The 19,604-nt window shown below is 46.7% G+C and overlaps 3 protein-coding genes across 3 annotated transcripts in view; 1 reads left to right on the top strand and 2 right to left on the bottom strand.

Annotated features, from left to right (window-relative positions):
• LOC135814540 (protein Daple-like) overlaps positions 1-7,269 on the bottom strand; it is a 33,075-nt gene extending 25,806 nt beyond the window's left edge. The window contains exons 1-9 of the mRNA XM_065327668.1: positions 6,775-7,269; positions 6,093-6,178; positions 3,037-3,145; positions 2,509-2,578; positions 2,262-2,320; positions 1,759-1,842; positions 1,316-1,380; positions 1,053-1,128; positions 776-826 (exon numbers count right to left, since the gene is read on the bottom strand). Of these exons, the coding sequence (XP_065183740.1) occupies positions 776-826; positions 1,053-1,128; positions 1,316-1,380; positions 1,759-1,842; positions 2,262-2,320; positions 2,509-2,578; positions 3,037-3,145; positions 6,093-6,178; positions 6,775-6,825 (651 nt within the window). The 5' untranslated portion in view covers positions 6,826-7,269. The remainder of the gene's footprint in view (positions 1-775; positions 827-1,052; positions 1,129-1,315; positions 1,381-1,758; positions 1,843-2,261; positions 2,321-2,508; positions 2,579-3,036; positions 3,146-6,092; positions 6,179-6,774) is intronic.
• A 4,739-nt stretch (positions 7,270-12,008) lies between these two features.
• Positions 12,009-17,535, bottom strand: LOC135814541 (synaptojanin-2-binding protein-like). Its single transcript, XM_065327669.1, has 4 exons — positions 17,376-17,535; positions 17,107-17,243; positions 14,612-14,752; positions 12,009-12,731 (listed from the first exon to the last, which is right to left on the bottom strand). Exons 1-4 carry the CDS (start codon positions 17,425-17,427, stop codon positions 12,648-12,650), a joined length of 414 nt encoding a protein of 137 aa, XP_065183741.1. The 5' UTR covers positions 17,428-17,535; the 3' UTR covers positions 12,009-12,647.
• Positions 17,536-18,334: 799 nt separating this feature from the next.
• Positions 18,335-19,288, top strand: LOC135813407 (uncharacterized). The gene has a single exon (XM_065326504.1). The coding sequence runs from the start codon at positions 18,335-18,337 to the stop codon at positions 19,286-19,288; it is 954 nt and encodes a 317-aa protein (XP_065182576.1).
• Positions 19,289-19,604: the final 316 nt, after the last annotated feature.

Here is a 19,604-nt window from a genome sequence, read left to right on the forward strand (position 1 = left end):
TTAAGTCTTCTACTTCTTCCATATTCAATACTTCTGAAACTATGGAACCTGTGTTGTACAAGTGTGAGGGGACTGCGTATTTAGCCGGGAGCTAACACTGGACCTCTGAGACTGCATACAGTTGAACATCGATTATCCGCACATCGACTATCCGACCATTCGATTATCCGTAACAGTTTTTTTGGGCGCACGTGCCGTAGAGTACGCACTGTGCATGTAGTAAGCCATTCAAAAAATACGAAAATTTTGAAAAGAAAAAAGTAAAAAGGTCGTGCGGCTAGTAATAACCACTGAAAGTGTGTGAGTGACAGTTTTTTCTTATCCAGAACATTTGCCTTATCTGAACACCGCCTGACAGTTGTCTGCCCAGAGGTGGTCGGATAATCGATGTTCAACTGTACTAATATCCATGTGTTAATAATATAATATTCGCGGTGTAGTGTAGTGAAATGTAGAATTGGCGAGAGAGTGTGCATGAGCCTTCATCTCTAGCACTGTTGCGATAACGAACACAACAATTCCTTTCTGAACGTCCGATACGAGTCAACACAACCTCTGCTACTTAATTCCGAATTGACGATTTAGGAGAACTTCGTAAAACTACACTCCACATTTTCTAACAGAAACAAGATACAACTGGGTTGAAACAGATCCACTGATATTGACCTTCTCATCAGTGCAGGTTATTCATCATTCTGCATTGCTCCAATCCTACATGACAAGGGACATGCTTCATTGAAGGATGACAAACTCTGAGATAGCCCACGGTACATACCAACAGTTCACGGCGAAAGTGGTTCTTCTCTTGTGCAGCCTCGCTGAATGACTGTAGGAAGTGTTTAGGAGGACACAGGAGAGAACAAAGCATTCTTCAATATCCATAGCAACATAAGCGAGCAGGAATGTACAAGTCATCGACCACCTAGTACGAAAAAATTTGGCACAGATTGACTAGCCATGCCGCGGATGGTGGAAGTTCCCTGCATATCTCATACAATACAGGCATTGCATTATAGATAATTCATAGTTGGGTCAATGGCCGAGGTACTTACCGCGTAGTAGTTATCTCTTTCTCTGGTCACGCGTTTTAGTCGGATGTATGCATTCTGGCATTCCGCTTCCAGATCCCTGCACATCAGCAAGTAATACATGTACCACAGCAACATGGGATAGTGAAGAATTGTGCAGTGGTATCGAAACTATGGAGACACGTCGACATTGGAACTGAAGCGCTACAGGGTTATCTTGAAACGGTTGACACGCACAGCTCAAGACAAACTGCCTTAATTCAGCTAACCTTTGCAGCAAGACTTACTTCTTCTGTAACGTGGATAGACCTTCAAAGTCCATGGAGTACACGTTGTCTGCGTTGTGCGTGATCTGACACAACAGGGGACAAGACACAGTGCAAGAGAATGCTCAATATACTAACGTGGTGAGTACCAGCCTACAGACTTTGGCATGAGCGTATACAAGTACTTCCTTCTTTGGTCAGAATTTCAAACAGAAAACTGGGATGCACAAACCCCAGCGCAGCAACAAACTGACAATGGGATAGGACACAGTGGCATAGGGATATCCACCAATAGCACAAACTCCTGCACCAGTACCTGCAAACTCCTGCACCAGTACCTGCAAACTCCTGCACCAGTACCTGCGCAAGGGAGAGCTGCCGGCATTGTATCACTTCACACACACACACACACACCCTCATAGCATAGTCCAAGCACAAGCCGTACAACTACAAGCACCACTTACCTCTTGAATGAGGACCACAAGACTGCTTTGAAGATTGCTGTCCATCTTCTTGATATTTTCTATAAGTTTTTCTTTGGCCTCGCACTGGAGGAAACAACAGGATTTTTAGAACCACAAAGGAGACAATATGCACAACGTCTGGAGATACATAGTAAAAAAAAACCGTTTCAGTGCTGGATTACAGATCCAATCAGGCTGAGCAGCTTGAACAACTCACTGCACCTAAGTGCAAAGCTGTGTACACGTATACATACGCCCGTGCACGAACACACATAGGAGATGAGCAACAAACTTGAAGTTTCCTGCACAACGCCATCATCAGCCAGCTGCTGTTCTAAAGTGCGTAGAACTTCAAGTTCCAGTCAATCATTTACCCGTCTCCTGTGTTTATGTAGACTGTAACATGAAAATGGGGCGAGAATGCAGTAGAGATATCAAAGTTCCGTCTGGCTACCAAGACATTCCAGCATGTATCCAGTGATGCCAGACTCTCTCCAACGTACCTGCACGCCACAACCCAGCATGAGCAGGAGAATTTTCTCCAATTGATCCAAGCTGTAGTCTACAGTAGAGAAGACACAGAATAACAGTTCCAGCACCGCTGTCAAAGGCGTCCCGGACGCACAGCTGCCGGGGTCGTAACTATACCGACTAACTACAGTACCTCCAGTATACCTGAAACTCGCACTAAAATGTTCTTAGATGTACAAGTAGTGTCACCTGCAGCACTGCAGTTTGTATGATGCTTACCAGATTCTGGCTCATAGGCTATGGCCATGATGTCCGGAAGCTGCATAACTATGAGCTGTTGCAGATAATTCTATGCACATACCAGGAACACACACAGGAAACACACGGCGGTTAACATAGTCAGTCCTTTCGTCAGTCAGCTTAAGCTCTGTCTCTCTCTCTCTCTCTCTCTCTCTCTCTCTCTCTCTCTCTCTCTCTCTCTCTCTCTCTCTCTCTCTTTCTCTCCTTACCGGAAGTCATCACTGACAAATTTGGAGAAAAAAGTCTCTCTGATATCAAATCGCTGTTTGATGGCTGGTGTTGTGTCGTATTCCTGTCAATAGCTATACAATCAACCTCAGATATAATGACAACAGACCAATAACAACACTTTCTTCAGAGGGAGGAACCATTGGAATACATCTGCATACTTTCAACCTACTTCAACCCCACAACTTACGACACCTCTCAAAATAACAACAATTTCCTGGAGCCCGATTGAGGGTCGCTATTCGCAACATTGACTGTACATGGTGTTGCAATTCTTACCTCAAAAAAGTGCCGAATGGACTGCATCAAAATGGTGAGGTTTTGAGCACGAAGGTTCGCATCACCATTAATCTCCGTGTTGACCATGCTTGTAGAACTGTCCGGGTATCTATAGAAGAGAGCATCGGAATGTATAATCATAGCACCATATTCAGCTAGGAAAACAGACATTATAGTTTAGGTACCTGCGCACCTAATAATCAGGGTTCTAGCAAAAGGTGGGTAGGGGGCGCAGCCGCCCCCTCCCCCCCCCCCCCCCCACACACTCATTTTCCGATTTTTGTGTTTTTTCATGCCATTCAACGAGAACGCAGTCAATAGTCAGTACTAGAGATAAAGGCACATTTGTCTGGGATGAAGTTAGGTGTTCAGCCCGTACGTTGCATTTCGCATTGCAAGACAGTTATTTAGAAAATGGAAAAATGAGTTACGGGATAACTGTTTTCCCTGCCCCCCCCCCCCCCCCCCCTACTATTTTGACCCGGCCAGACTGACCCTGTAATATTTATAATGTCACCCGCAATTCTAGAGATAATGTGAGTCTTTTCAGGATACCGAAAGTGATCCCACACATTGGTCAACAGGCCAAGGAGCTGAGCGAGACACAGCGGTATGCCTGCGGCTTTGTTTGACCAACTCAATGTGGACTGGGTGCCAACTTCGGATTTAGGGCGCAGTATTTCGAGTAGCACGTCTGCTATCAGTTCTGGGACTCACGCTCGCCGAGTTGCAGGGTCTGCCAGATTTGCTGCTGCAGCAAGCATTGTGACCTCCCCTACTGGGCAAGGAGTCATGTCCAGTAGCGGTACCGGCAGCAACGCGGTAGCGTCGTCAATCAGTGGGGTATTTCTGAGCTGCCATTCCCTGGAAATATGCAGCGGAGGAGTTTGAAGATGCACAGCGGCCATGTGACTGGTGGTGGTGAGGCTGCGCTTGAAGTTTGTGACATGGACATTGGGTCAGGCGCTGAAACGGTGGGCGTGGGAGGTGCGGAACCTGATCAAGCAAGTGATGTACTGCAGCAGGCAGCACGTGATGTTGCAACCCGAACTGGTGTTACCTACAGTGCAGAGGACAGTGGCAGCTTCCTGGTGACAAACCGGGTACACTCCACTCTGGTGAGTGCACAGCAATCTTTGTTGCAATGCCAATTTTAACACTGAAGAGTTCCTGAAGAATAGTGATGATGTACTTTTCTACACCGGCCTGCCATCTCCGAAAATCCTTCAGCATGCGTTTGATCACATCTCAAGAGGAGTTCCCGGCACATACCACGTGTGTCTCTCTATTTCAAGAGTTCATGACCGCTGTCATCAAGCTGCATTTTGACGTGCCGCTGCATAACCTGGCCTTCACACACTAGGAGTACAGGGCATCGGCAATCCGCTTGCAGCACCTTGTGTGCATCTCAGGGAACAGTATCATTTCTTCCTCATCCACGGGGTGGCAGGGCAAGCGACGGGCGCCTCACCGAACAGTCAGCGTTTTTAGACCATCCGTTACCAGGCGACGTTGTACTCGCCAAGAGAGGCTTTGATATTGACGAAGCCATTGCCAGCACAGGTGCCCAGCTTCGTATACCAGCATTCACGAGGAATAAATCTCAACTTTCAGCAGCTGCTGTTCATGACACTCGCACCATTGAAAATGTCCATACCCACGTGGAGCGCGTCATTGGGTAGCTCGACAGAAATATAAGATTCTGGGCGGCACACTTCCGAGAAAACTGGTGCAGCCGAGAAGCCTTTGATCTATGACATTCTCCCAGTCTGCGGAGCTCTAACCGAGGGCCGGATTCTCAATCAAACAAGAGCAAGAAATAGTGCCAAAAAGCCACCCGCTTCACTCTTCTTTGATGTTCTTGCTGTGCTGCCTGTGCAGCAACATGGCCGCCCACCTTGGATTACGTCATGGTACTCAGGTCTGCGGCCGCTTTGGCGAGACGTGCAACCACTCTATACATAATGTGTGAGGTGAAAATGGGTTTCCCTTTTCTTTGCCACACGCTTACCGCTAGACACTGCATCTGCCACCCTGGCACACTTAGGCATGGTAGTGGCCTGGTACAAGCAAAACTACCTAAGCTGGTTGTGTTTCGCAACACATTTATATAGCCAATTGGTAACACGGGTGTACGAACTTTAATTTACTACTTACTTTGTCACCATGTAAACATTAACACAATCTTCTAGAACACCCAACCAAACACATGTTGCGATCGTGTTCACTGCATAGCACAGTGGTTGGGAGTCGCAGCACTCGGGCCGCTCAGCCACGGGGCTGTCATATTACCGAGGTCAGATTGCCAACGCAGCCCCGCTGCAACTGTACCTTAACAATGTAGGAATTGCTATGTTTGTATGGTTTAAAGCTGTTTAACCCGCCCTATTCTCACAGCTTGGTAAGCTATTTACACCACATCCATGCATGTAGAAACTTAGTGTGCATCATGCCACCGACGAGTATCCTTGATACTCCATTACTGGTCGAAAAACTGGTAATGGACGTTCCAAATGTATCCTGAGGACTGCAAAAAAAAACAATATCTTGAAAATCTCTTGACGGAAAGTGCAACCCTACCAGGTCATTGTACTCTGTGTACAATGCCAAGGGCGCCAAATCATACTCATAGAGTCGTAGCCTTACTCAGACACTGAACACTTCAGACTATGGTCCTATGGACTAGGCAGAGAGATGACCCTGACAGCTTTGTATTCACCACATTCATTGATGGCAGTAAACTGAGTCCATCACACAACTAACTTTAAGTGGCCACTTTCAGGACATTGCTGCAATGGCAGCCCAGCACCTCTTCTTCTGAATACACACTGCAGTGATCAGTGGCCATGGAGATGCACATGTGCCACACAGAGTTATTGTTGTGTTAGTAGCAGTAGTGGCATCCATGAATGAGTGTATTTTGCAGGCACTTAGAAAATGATATTATTATCCTGCATTTGCCAGAGGTACCTCTAAGTTTCTAACCATCAGTTGAATGACAGAAAGAAAATATTCTGTTCTGCACGCAATGTCTACCATGAGTGAGTCACACTTACATTTGCTGCATAATGTGATTCAACAGAATGCCGTCCGCCAGCAATACAACGGTGTTACACCTATATCGATCTTCGTATGTCCTGACCTGCAGAGTCCAGGAACATGAATGGTGACAAAACATCACGCACCATGCGTATACACACCATAGAAAATGTCTGTGAAGAACATGTCATACAAAGTCGCGAACAAACAACGCCAACACGGTCATGTCAGAGAAGGAAGCAGTATGTATGATTGTCACAATAAGATATTGTAGCATTCGATCCCGGTGGACTGAGTCAAAAGTGCCGGTCTTTCATCCCATGGTCTATCATTTCCTCGTGTTGGAAAGATCTTCGCTCGCCCAGAGCACAATACCCAGGCAAGCACACGAACTGACACGAGCACAATTTCGTACTGGTTCGTGTGTCCCACACCGTCCCTCCTCCACAACACCAGCACACGCATAAAAAACAGAACACGGAAGTACCCGTACTCGCACTAATAGAATCTTGTGCTCGGCCTCATGTCCTCCTCGGTGGGAGTTTAGTCACGATATCTCACTTTAGGCATGACAATATCTGACACAAACATGCTCGCAACGGTTTTCACATGTGCGACATCTGTGCATACGGCCCAGATTTGTAACGGTGTTACTAGCGTCAAGGCAAAAGAACAACAGTACTGCACCAATCAACCTACCCATGCCATCAATGGCGAACTGAGGAAATTTGCCAATTTAGTCTCCGCCATAGCTGCTGCTCGCTTCCAAACGTCGCAGAGAAGTCCTAAGCGACAAGGCGAACGGGTTGGCAATAGCGTAGATCCCCGTCCAGCTACAACGCCTCAACTGCAGAAAACCGAGCCCTCCGGCCTCGTTCACAGCTGACAGTTCAGTCTCTTCCAACACATTTTCAAAAATGAGTCAAGGCCTCTCCAGGTTCGGCTCCAACGCCATTGCTTTAGCGCAAATAATAAGTAAAGATGAGGCAAGCCTACACAGATACCCGAGATGGAGACTGAAAATGCACACGACTGCGGGCTATGTAAAATTGGTTGATCCTGTGCAGCATCGATATATCTCACTACTCGCAGTTAGTAGTTTTGCAGCGCGAAAGAAATGTCCAGCGAACGTTGATCAGCCCCACTTCACAAACGACAAACCTATTTTCCGCTGAGTCGTTGCAGCTCTATCGTCGAGTACGAGTCCGCCACCGCACTGGCACTTCACAGCCTGAGTATGTGGGCAGTATGGCCCATGCCCAAGATCGAGTAAGGCAAGACTACTCTTGCCCATGCCATGGCCCACAACATGCATGATCTCCACAGGCACAGACTCAGGTCAGTCCACAGACATGCACATGCACAGAGTAAGTAGAGCTGGAGTACGAGTCAGTCAGTGTACAGTCTGTATCGGCTATAGCGTACCCTTTTGATTTCCGTGATTTTATCACTATAACCGATGCATCACTATAATAATTATGCGATACGATCGATTTTTTTTCTTTTTTCAATCTACACATGAAAGGCAAGGAAATACAAGGTACAATCATCATGACATGTACTTCCAGCATGGCGTTTTGACAAATGAGCATATGCTGCATAGTTGACAGTGCCCGCATTTCCATAAAAAATTCTGTTATGTGCATGTACATGTACATCATGTATCACTATAAAAAAAAGCAACGTGAAGAAAGTAAAAAAATTGGGCCTTTGATATTATTGCTACATGTATTTTTAAGTTATCACAATAGCCGATAATATTATAGTGTGTTATGCATGTTTTGATTCTTTGTTGCCATCATAATATTAATATCCGATATATCATTACATCCGATAATATTGGTTATAGTGATATTTGTACTGGATAAAATACGTTTCGCTTTTGATATTTCGTACCAATATCACTGTAGCCGATATACCGGATATAAGAATATTATTCTTATATCCGGTCACTATAGCTATAGCCGATACAGACTGTACAAGACTACATGACTTTTTTAAAGTTTTTTTTTACGGTAGACGCCTACGGTAACGGTCCGGACCGATAGATCTGCTATGCACGAGTATGCTATGGCATGGCATGGACCTATCTAGCTATACACAGTCATAATGACTATTGTACGTATCAAGAGTGCATAAACACGTGTTTTAAATTATTTATGGACTTTTGTCTTGCACATAATACAGTCATGATTATTGTGATTATTGTATACCGGTATACATGTATCTACAGACAGACTCAGTAGATCTACCACTCCCCGGTCCGGCCCTGCACATGGAGACTCTACTCTCTAGTCTAGTACTGTCTCTACCATGCATGCATGGCAAACAGACCGAGACAATGCACAGACTCAGTCAGACCCGAACAAATGCAACCAGTTACCTGAGTCAGTGCAGTGATATTCATGGTGATCATGGTGATGGAGCTGATCGCACTTTTTTTATACCGGTAATAATGTGCACATCCCTACAAAGACTATAGCCTAGTATAGGCCATAAGGTAATGAAACGGACAAAGACAAAAATGGGAGTAGTACTAGTCTTGTAGCACCTACTAGTACTACTAGTAGGTGCTACAAGACTCAAGACTTGAGCTGTTCTGGTCAGGCGCAGGGCACTCCTCCGACCATCCCGGGGTCGGAATCAACATGGACTGTGCAGGCCAAGCAAGGGGGTATACCATGGTATACTACCAAGAGTACATAACCCCTGGGGGGTTATGTACTCTTGTCTTGATACTACTAATAAGTATGAATGATAGACTTAAATACAAGAGCATCTGAAAATGCAACAGAACATGCAGCAAGATGCAGCAAGAGATCATAATGATGCCCTGTAGGCTGTACTCGGCTAGGCTGTAGATCTCGTTGTAGTACACTAGCACTGAATCTGACAGATCTACTACTACCAGTACGAGTAGTACTAGTAGTAATCAGTGGTAATACAACCTGCTAAATCCGATCGCGTGAGTTTGCGCCCTACCATGTACCAGATCACATCCCAGTTTTATCGTAGGTCCGATCCGGTCGATATCGGCCATGTATGAAGAATTGAAGATTCTACAAAATGACATAATATTATGTAGTACATGTACAGTCAGACCTCGCATATACCGGTAACCGCACACGTCCGTTTTCCACAAAAATATCCGGATTGGCAAGGGAGCCGGATAATCGAATACACGTACTGTATGTATGCATGGCATATGCTGTAAATCGGTAACCAACGATTTTCTTCCGGATGGTGAGGGATCCGGATAAAAGAGGACCGGATAAGCGAGGTCTGACTGTATAGTACATGATTGATCGATTGTGGGGTAGGTCATGTTTTTGGAACGGCCGGGTTCAGATGGTCATGAAGACCGCGGCTCTACCAACCACGGAGGTTGTAGTAAGATCGCTTTCCCGAACACGGTGGTCTCCGCCTTGACATGCTGTCAACCAACAACATGACCACTGATCATGATGACTGTTTCAACAAAACAAGGTTTAGTTAGTAGAATGTACATGCACTACAGCTAAAATACTTCTAAAGTACAATAATAGTATGGGGTGATCACAGTGTACTGACTGTAGACCATGGTAGACTGTAGTGTAGTACAAGTCAATAGCCCGGCTAGCGACTTGTCCTACTAGTACTACTACTAGTACTACACTGTAGAGTGTAGTAGTGGTAGATCTACCGGCGGTAGACCTCCGCTGAGAACTAGACTGCGGTGGCAAGTGTCAGCTCGGTTCAGCTCAGCTCAGACTCGGGGGAAAAAAGCAGTCACCTCAACAAGTCCCCTACCCGGTGTGCAAGTAGTTAGATACGGCATCACCATGGTCCAGACAGCCAAGCGGCTCCAGTTTTCTGGCTTCAATCCGCAACTCACAACCGGTATTGCCTATTACAGTAATACAGACAGTATGTAGATCTACATGTCATGGACATGACTTGTAATGGCAGACCCTGCGTGTAGTTATCGCATTCCACAGTTGTCCACAGTTTGCAAAGTCACAAAGACGCTTGATGCAACAGATATACATGTAATCATCGCAGTCATCAGTGATTATGTGTCACGCTAGCTGAATCCCTACCGATCGTTTGAAATTGGTATTCGGAGAAATAATGTACAGAGGAAGACTTAGTGTAACTTTGAACAGATATGCAGAGCCTACTTCAGTATACAGGTGGAATCCTGATAATTCAAACCTCAAAATGCCAGGAAAAAACTTCTAATTATCCGGACATTCTAATTATCCAAACATGAACCCACAACACAATATGTATGTCAAAATGCTCTCATGGTCACGCAGAGTTGCGCTGTGGACCTCAGGCTGCGTTTACACGACAACGCTGGGGGCGAAAACGCAACGAAATCCTTTCGGATCCATGGTTTACACGGTACGCCGAGCAAAACGTGAAAGTTGTACACCAAAACGGAAGAAAACCAAAACGCTGGCAAAGGTGGAAGAATTTGAAAACGGAAATGTTGTGCTGGATAAATTCGGGTGTGTAAACCAGGGAGTAGTAAAATACAGTATTTTACTACTCCCTGGTGTAAACAGTCGAAACGGTGTGCTAGCCTAGTTTTCCGTCACGTTTGTTTCGTTTTCGGCCGTTTACACGGATCCGACAATCCAAAAAAATGTTTTTACAATTTTCGTCATGTGACGTGTGCTGTCGTGTGCCTGTTTTCAAACATTACTTGAGTATGATTGGTGCTTCCACGGCAACACTTGGCACATGACAAACTTTGGCGGATTCTTTGCTCTCGTGTAGACGCTTGAAAACGATACAAACGGAGACCACCTCGATCGGATCGGCTTTGATCGTGTAAGGCCACACTTTGTTTTTTCTATGTTTCTCGTCGGCAAATTTTAACAAAAGGTACGCGGGCGGGCGGAAAAAAAACAAAGGCCAAGGAAAAAACAAGAACAATTTCTACTGAAAACTGTATACATTTTACAATGTTCATGTATACATTGTACAATCATGTACATGTAGTCTCATACATGATTGCACTACATTATCACATCAGCCCACGAATATCAGGCAAACTGCAACAATGTCAATGAGAGCATAAAGTTTGATTACGAGATGGCGAAGAGAACATACATTTATCTGCTATCGCATCAACAAACGTTTCCCACTCGTCATTAGGTTAATTTTTGGTTTTGTTACTTAAACGTTCTTGTGTCCGCTTATCAAACTCTTGTCTCCATGCTGCTCATCTTTTCCTTGCCATGCGTCTATTGCTTGGATTTTCTGCCTACGACATCGTTCCACAGACGCCAGTTGCCGCGGAACTCGTCCGAGTTACTGTTCCTGGGACCCACGAGGCTCAGCTCAGCCAGTGAACGACTGAAAGCTTCGTCATGACAGCCTTCATCGCAGCAAACAGACGAGGAGCGCTCCTTTGCTGCATGCTGTGGTGCAAACGTTTACGATTATTGATTGACGCATCTAGCTGCTGCAGCATGTGCAGCGTACAATACATACATGTACACATGTACGTAGTATGAACTTGTTTTTTCTTCCGAAATTTCTGAAAACCTACGCGGGCGATGACGAGAAACATAGAAAAAACAAAGTGTGGCCTAAACGTACGAAAACGAAAAAAGAAATGTGGGACTGAAAACGGAAAACTGACCGTGCGTTGTCGTGTAAACGCAGCCTACACACAGATTTCACGGATACTGAGCTGACCGGCACAGCCTGCTCATGCAAACTGAACAGTGAACTGACCAGTACAATGTACAGTGAACTTCGAATTACACTTTGCTAACTTCGAATTATCAGCAATTATCAAAGAGTTGAAAAATATCAATGAACTCCGTACAGAATCCTGCGGCTGAAAACAAGAAATTCTGCAGCAATTCTGCAAGTAGCCTACTGGAAGATTAGCCCCCCCCCCCCACGCACACACACACAATGAGGAGACACTCGGATCTTTTCAAACGCTAGTATAATACATGGCATATGAGCCACAACTGAATGCTTGTGGTGCGGAGAAAAAAAAAGTTCGATCCTGACACTCATAAAAGCAAAAAATTGCAAAAACGTGGCTAGAACTAGCAGGCATGGGATTAAGAGTAACAGCGGGAAGCACAACAATGAGAAGAACAAGATACAGAACAACAAGGCCAGAAAGGCCACAAGGCCAGGAAGGCCACAACAAACAGGATGCACTACACAATACTACTTAGGCAGCACATCCCTCACTCACCCTCACTCACCCTCGTCAGATCGACATTGACAGCAGCAGCAGCACTACCTATATACGCGATACAGACAAGTATAACACCCAAAATGAGTTATCAACGTCAAGATTCAAAATATTGCACGCTAGTAGCGTGGGTGTCCAGAAGAGGGGACAGGACTGCACCTCACATTCAAACAAGAATGTGCGGCAAAGATCAAATCAGCAGAGGCTGGATACGAGAGAAAATAAAGAGAGACACGTCTTGCTATGAGGTGTCTCGACCCAATGATAGGCAGAAGGAGACACCGGCCAATCTGCCCTCCCGCAACCAACGCTTCAGTGCTTCATTGCTTCGTTGCAAAGTCTAAATAGTGATGGCAGCAGTTCAAGAGCTGTATTTTTTCCATGCGAAGTATGCTCCCACGCCGACAAGACCGAAGACAACAATGTAGGGAAGGTAAGAGCCACCCTGCACACACGAGAGCAGTGGAGACAGAAACACATTTGGAAAACGTTGCTCAGAATAGACGAGGCAAGCTAGGAATTGTACAATGGCAGGACTGCAGGTATCTTCCTGAAGTGGCGAGCTGTCCACGCTCATCCCGAAAACATCACCCCGGCAATCAAAAGTTCAATGTGAAACAAGAATACTGTACTGATAGGGCACAGTTACGTCTTACCTCACTATGAAATACATATGAGCCAGCGTATATACATATTATATTAGTACTGTTAACGATCTGGCCATCTTCAGTGGCCGCAAGGCAACGAGAGTCAACAATGCAGCCATGCAGTTCAGATTTGAACTCAAAGAACAGATGTGAAGCACTGAGTAGTACTGTAGAAGAAGAAACTTTTGCTCAAAGCCCGAAGTCGGCCTTTCGCCTTTTGTTCGGGTACAATCGTGAACCCTTATTCCCTGCACGACATGTGGTATGCACGGCCATATTCATTCAGAGGTACTTTTTGCTTGACAATAGGGATGCAAAAAAAAAGAAAGCTACTTCCACTGGATGGCAAGTCAGGTAAGTACAGAATTTCACTATCATCATGTAGTTCAGAGGTGCACAATATGATGCAGTGCATCAATTTCTTTCTGTGAAAGCCCGTACATAAGCACCCGCCCAAATAATTAATTTAAAAAAACCTTCATCCTTTTGACACTTTCTCCTGAAGTCGAGACAGCCGGGGTAAGCATAATGCCGGAAATGAGTATCGGCACGGTTCGCACATGCAGCGCATAGCATGCCCATGTATATGCTACGGCATGTGCTGGAGAAAAAGGACTTCTCCATTATGCACAAGTCAGGTCCGAAAGTTAGTTCGTGCCCGAAAGCTAGTACTGGTGTGACCACTAAGTTGGAAAGGAAGCACATACTTCTTTACGGACTTGACGATACCAGCTTGCGGGATGCGGAACATTTCCAATAGTCTGGCTTATTCGCTTTGGTCATGGATAGCATCATTAGTACAGAGCCAAGAGTGTGCAACTCGACGATCTCTCAGCCCACAGCGGAGTTCTTTTGGTGGTCATCTGGCTCAATGTAGCCACCGCGCGCAGCCAGAGATTAAAAGGAAATGGAAAAATGTAGAGATCTTCCTCTTAAAGCAGCTACGCTCGTCAAAGCTAAAGAACCATGCGCCCTGAACCTGACACCTTTTCTTAGGGGTGAAATGAATTTTAGAACGTTCGACTAGGTTCGCTCCAAATGGGACTTCAAGGCGTCGAACGTTCGTCGATGCATGCGTAGGTACATGCAGTCTCCTGCTTGTACTGAAAATAATAATGTACATGCATATCGTGCAGAGCTCAGCCAGCCACCCGTGGCCTCAGGTCCCCATTACAGGTAACCGCAGCCATTCAAAAAAGAAAGTGATTGCAGAGCGTCCAATTCTTGGTTGTTTTACGCATGTGACGGAGTGCTTGGGTGGACATTTGTGGCGGCTTTCTTCGTTTAAAAGAACAGTTCGTGAGTTCGTCAAACGACGCGTACAGTTCGTCAGAATGTTTCGTTCGCCTCTATTGGGGTTCGTTTCAGCCCTACCTTTTCTACATAACAATCGTGGAAAGGCTTACGGATACGCACTTTATCAAACTTCTGCCAAAAAGTGCAGCAATGAAATTTTCCACCATGGGTAAGTCCATCATGGCCCAAGATAGGAGTTGCACATTCTTGGCAATGTACTAGTACTCTTGATAGCAATCCTAGCTCAGATTCACTACAGCCCTCAGTTAATACAGGCGTGTCTGTTCTTGTGATGTTCAATTATTTATCGGGGGACACAGCCAGAGAGGCATTGATAACAGTTCAATTATTAGCACATGCCCACGACATCTTGCAAACGCACCTCGGCTGGCGGATTTTCTGACTCAGATGTTTCCTCTGGATGGGGGTTGCGGATAACCTTGAGCTTGACGGTATCCTTAGCTTGATGGAAGGCCTGGACTGCTTCGTAGTGCTTTACGCCTGACACATCAATATCATTCACCTGTGACATGACAGGATGAGAAGTGGACCACAACAGAAAGAAACAGCAATGACTTCCTGGCATGAGCTGATGCAAGAAAACAAAGAGCAAGAACCAAGACACATTCACCTGGGGAGGGGGAGGCAATCTGCGTGGTATAATTATACAAAACGAGATCAAGCACATACGAAATGGAATGCAACAGAATCCGCTTTTTTCACAGGTGCAGCCAAACACCGGATTAGAATATTAACCCTGTAACCGGCAGCCCCATACTTGAACGCACCGCATCGTAAACGACGCATTCGACATGCATACAAAACAATGCCTGGCATGACAGGAAGCATCAGCCCATAGGGATTTCCCGTGGCCCTCACACAGCCTAGGTATGATCCTATCGGTAGCTGAAGAGATCTACGCGTGTCCCATTTCATTTCATTGAGAACTGCGCGATCGAAAACTTATGGAAATACACGCGCGCCGACAATGCCGTCTGCATCTGTCAAAACTTCGTCAGGTGCATTTCTTCTTGCGCAGTGAGTTCCATTCGTCCTCAGATGACTTCTCCAACGAGGACCTAGCAGTCCTTGGCTTTGGGACCAACGACATATACCGGTAGATAACTTCTTCGTTCCAGCCGCCGATGCAAGCGAATTTCGAATTGTGGAGCGGAGCGCACGCCAAGTAAATTCTCACGCAAATATCGAGAGCTCCAGCCGCTGCAGACGATGCAGTCGTGATGTACCTGGAAGAATCTGATGGTGCTTATGGTGGGGAAGCCATGGAGAGCGATCTCCGTGTCGACAGTCTCCCAGGGACGGAAATTTAGGCCATCGATTTTCTACGTACCTGAGTGACGGCAGCACAGCGTGACGTGCACACGACCTTACGGAACCATCGGACAGCGATTCTGGGGCGATGCTGCTCTCAATTGCGAGCGAGGCACGGCCACTGAAGTTTGTGGTGGCCATGGCGTTTGTTTCCGCTCCGAAGTCGACTTGCTTTGGCAGTATCATGTCAATGTCGGAACTCTGACAATTTGCATATGTACAATTTCCGTGTTAAGACGTATAGGTGCCAATTTAGCAGCATATGTGTGTGGTATGTGAAAATAATTGGAAGTAGTACCAGACTTCCAAGAAAACATAACTTGCACATAAAAAATACGGCCTCGTTGTGAGTTATTGGCATCCTTCTCAACGTTAAGAATTTCATATACAAAATGAACACAATACGAACTTAGAATTGAGCAGGGAGTCGTGCTTTCTTTCAGGTTTGCCGAGCGGAAGGTGCGGCGTGCTCCTGGTGTGCTCCGGATGGCAGTCGTGAGTCAGTCAAGTGTCAAGTTCGGCAAGAAGCGTGTGCTCCTCGTTGGAGCAACCAACTTCATGACATTACCGCCGAAGTCGCAACTTCTAAGTTCGTATTGTTGTCCCTCACGCGGACGTGCGACTAGTTGTTGGAGGTGACAGCGTTGTGAATAGCTATACTGGCTCTCAACGTCTGTTTAGCACAACTCCATGAGCGACTCTGACTCACGCTGCTACCTGGGGCTTCACGGGGTGTTTGTCGCGCTGGAAACAAAGCGTCTCTGTAAGTTTGTATCCCTGGTGATGGTTTGGCATGGAGAGCAGTATATAAGTGGTGCTTTTCAGGCACAATCTTCCTCAGCCTACTCAAGCTCAACTGATGAGGGGTGAATTCCCCGAAACACTGTGTATTGAGCAGGGAGTGGTGCTTTCTTTCAGGTTTGCCGAGCGGAAGGTGCGGCGTGCTCCTGGTGTGCTCCGGATGGCAGTCGTGAGTCAGTCAAGTGTCAAGTTCGGCAAGAAGCGTGTGCTCCTCGTTGGAGCAACCAACTTCAAAATGAACACAGGGCACAAAATACAAATGTTGCCATATCTCCGCTTTCCTTTCGCCCTTTCTCACAAACAACTACTCTCTGGAAAGCTATTGATGGCAGCTATCCTGTCGTAGAGACTAGAACGCCAAGCGCCATTCTTGTGTGCCGCGACGTGGCAAAGAAGACATCTTCAAACTCAATCAAATATGCAGAGCGCGATCTGTCACGAATAGCTTGCCGGTTTGTAAAATCACAGCACATAGAAACCAGTCGAAATTCCCATGAAATTATTTACGGTCACTGGGAGCGCACTTGCTCGGGATTCGCCAAATCGATTGTGCAGCTGATCACCTCCCTCTTATCCCCTCATCCAGCTTATTAACTGGAAATCACAATACAAACATTGGTCTTACTTCTAGTAGTCTCTTTGCACAGGTGGCTGCCTTAATAGAGTGATCCCCTGCATGGATTCTCTGCACGCTTGCACATTGGAATGGCACGATCTTGCATTCAGAGCAACATGTCAACTCACCTCTACTATTTTGTCACCGGGGCGAAGTCTGCCATCCTCAGCAGCAGCACCCTTTTCTCTCACAGTCGTGACAAAAATGCCAGGATCGTCTGTGCGGTGCTCGTTGTCAGTGCCTCCCCTAATATTGAAACCAAGGCCTACATGCAAACGATACATAGAATTATACGCACATCAAAACATCGTAAAAAGGAAATAATTACAAAATCGAAATGGCCATTGCGCAAGTCGATAAACTCGAACAGCAGGGTTCCCGGAGGAAGATTAATTACCATTTGGGCCTTTGTTCAATTTGATCTCCATAATTTCAGGTTGGATTTCCATACTTTTCTAGGGATGGCTGCTCGAGGTATCTGAGACTTTTACAAATCCTTTGCTGAGAAAGAACCAACTCTTCCGGAGATCGATATCGCTCAACGGTCACGATTCTGTATTGAAAAAAAGTATGACCTCCAATCTCCGTGCATACAAAAAAAATAATTATAAATCATGAAAATCGAACATTTCGCGGCCGTCGCGTCACACGGTATTTAAGCGGTCGACCCGTCGCAGTCACCCCGCGGTACGAGGACTCGTAGATCTACTTCGTAGTGCGGCTAGTACCGGCTACTTACACACACAGTCATAAGACAAGTCATAGTCATAGACATAGTTCTAGGTTTAATCGTTTTCTTCCGTAAACCCTATCGTTTTCCATCACTTTATCTACTTGCACGTACGTATTCATGATATTCCCACCTCTACTTCTTTGCTTTGCATTATTTGTCTACATGGGTTACATATTTGGCTCACGTATACGCATTATATGGCATTTTCCACGTACATGCGTACTGCTCATTATTTGATCTTTTGACCTTGCTAGTTATACACACTGTACGCATGCTCCGTTTTTAGCTGCCCACTCTCTCCTTCGGGAGGCTTTTTTATTGAGGCCTCGCTCTTCACCCCATGGCAGAGAGTTTTACAGGTATGCAGTTGACTGGTTGTTTGGTTTCTTGGTCATGCACGATGTTTTTCTGTGGTTAACAGGCAGTTATTTTGGCATCATACTTACCAGTTGATTGTGTGGGATATGGAAGAATCCTACCATAAAAAATCGAGTGGTTTTCTGTAAATCTGTGTGAATTAGAGGCACACATTAAACTTGGTTTCCCCGACCTCTAAATTGGTGACCCCCGACAAGTCCACACCTACAGTACTGCTCCGTGCCCACGCACGCCCGCTAGCCATTATGTCTACGCCTACGGCCTCTGCACAGCAAGCTGTTGATGCAGCCACTGGCGACCAAGCTACAGCCGACACCAACGTACCCGTGAGCCGTGGCCGCAGTACCCTCTCGGATCAAGTGCGCCCCAGCCAGCCGGCTGACGTGCCACTGGACCAGCCTGTAGTGCAGCAGTCCAGTGTGACCATCAAACTCTCCCCTTTCTGGCCCAAAGACTCCCAGCTGTGGTTTGCTCAAGCTGAAGCAGTCTTCGCCACCCGCAAGATAACACGGCAGCTGACAAAATTTCAGTACGTGATTGGTGCCCTGGAACCGGAGTATGCTATTGAAATAAGGGACATGATTATATCTCCCCCTGACGATCGTCCCTACGAGCAGCTGCGCGATACGCTAGTCCGCCAAACTCAGCAGTCCCAGCAGCAACGACTTCGTCACCTCCTCACAGAAGAGGTCCTTGGTGACCGCAAACCCAGTCAGTTGCTTCGTCGCATGCAGCAGCTCTTGGGCAGTGCAGACATCGATACCAGTCTGCTCCGGGAACTGTTTATCCAGCGTTTGCCCGCCGGGGTGCAGATGGTATTGGCTTCCTCTGGCGATTCCATGTCTTTGGACAAGATCGCCGACATGGCCGACCGCATCCTGGAGGTCTCCGCCCCACACGCCACTGCAACTGTTGCTGCTGCAACTGTGGCTGCTGCTCCGGTTGCCAGCGCACCCGCTGCCAACGTTCCGAGATCTGAGCTGGACGATCTGCGCTGCCAGATCGCCAATTTAACTGCAGCTGTACAACAGTTATCTCGCTCTCGTCTGAGCAGTCGCCATGGTAGCCGGACATCGTCACGGGACTCCAGCCCTAGTCGTGACGGTCTGTGTTTCTACCATCGCCGATTTGGAGACCGCGCCCTCCACTGCCGGCCCGGCTGCCAATACCAGTCGGGAAACGGGACTGCCAGGAACTAAATACGGCCTCGGTCCCTGGCTCCGCAGTGAAACCTGGCCGTCTCCTCTATGTTCGGGACCCCGCCACAGCACGGTCGTTCCTCATCGATACCGGTGCAGCCGTGAGTGTTCTCCCGCCTTCCAGAGCAGACCTGGCCCAGCCGCCATCCTCTGTCCAGCTCCAGGCAGCCAACGGCATGTCCATCTGGACATATGGCGAGCGTTCACTGTGTTTAACGCTTGGCCTCCGCCGTCAGTTTCACTAGATTTTCGTCATTGCAGACGTCAAGACGCCCATCTTGGGCTTCGACTTCTTGGCACACCATGGACTACAGGT

The sequence above is a fragment of the Sycon ciliatum genome, chromosome 4, assembly GCF_964019385.1.
Source record: "Sycon ciliatum chromosome 4, ocSycCili1.1, whole genome shotgun sequence".
Taxonomy (NCBI): Eukaryota; Metazoa; Porifera; class Calcarea; order Leucosolenida; family Sycettidae; genus Sycon; species Sycon ciliatum.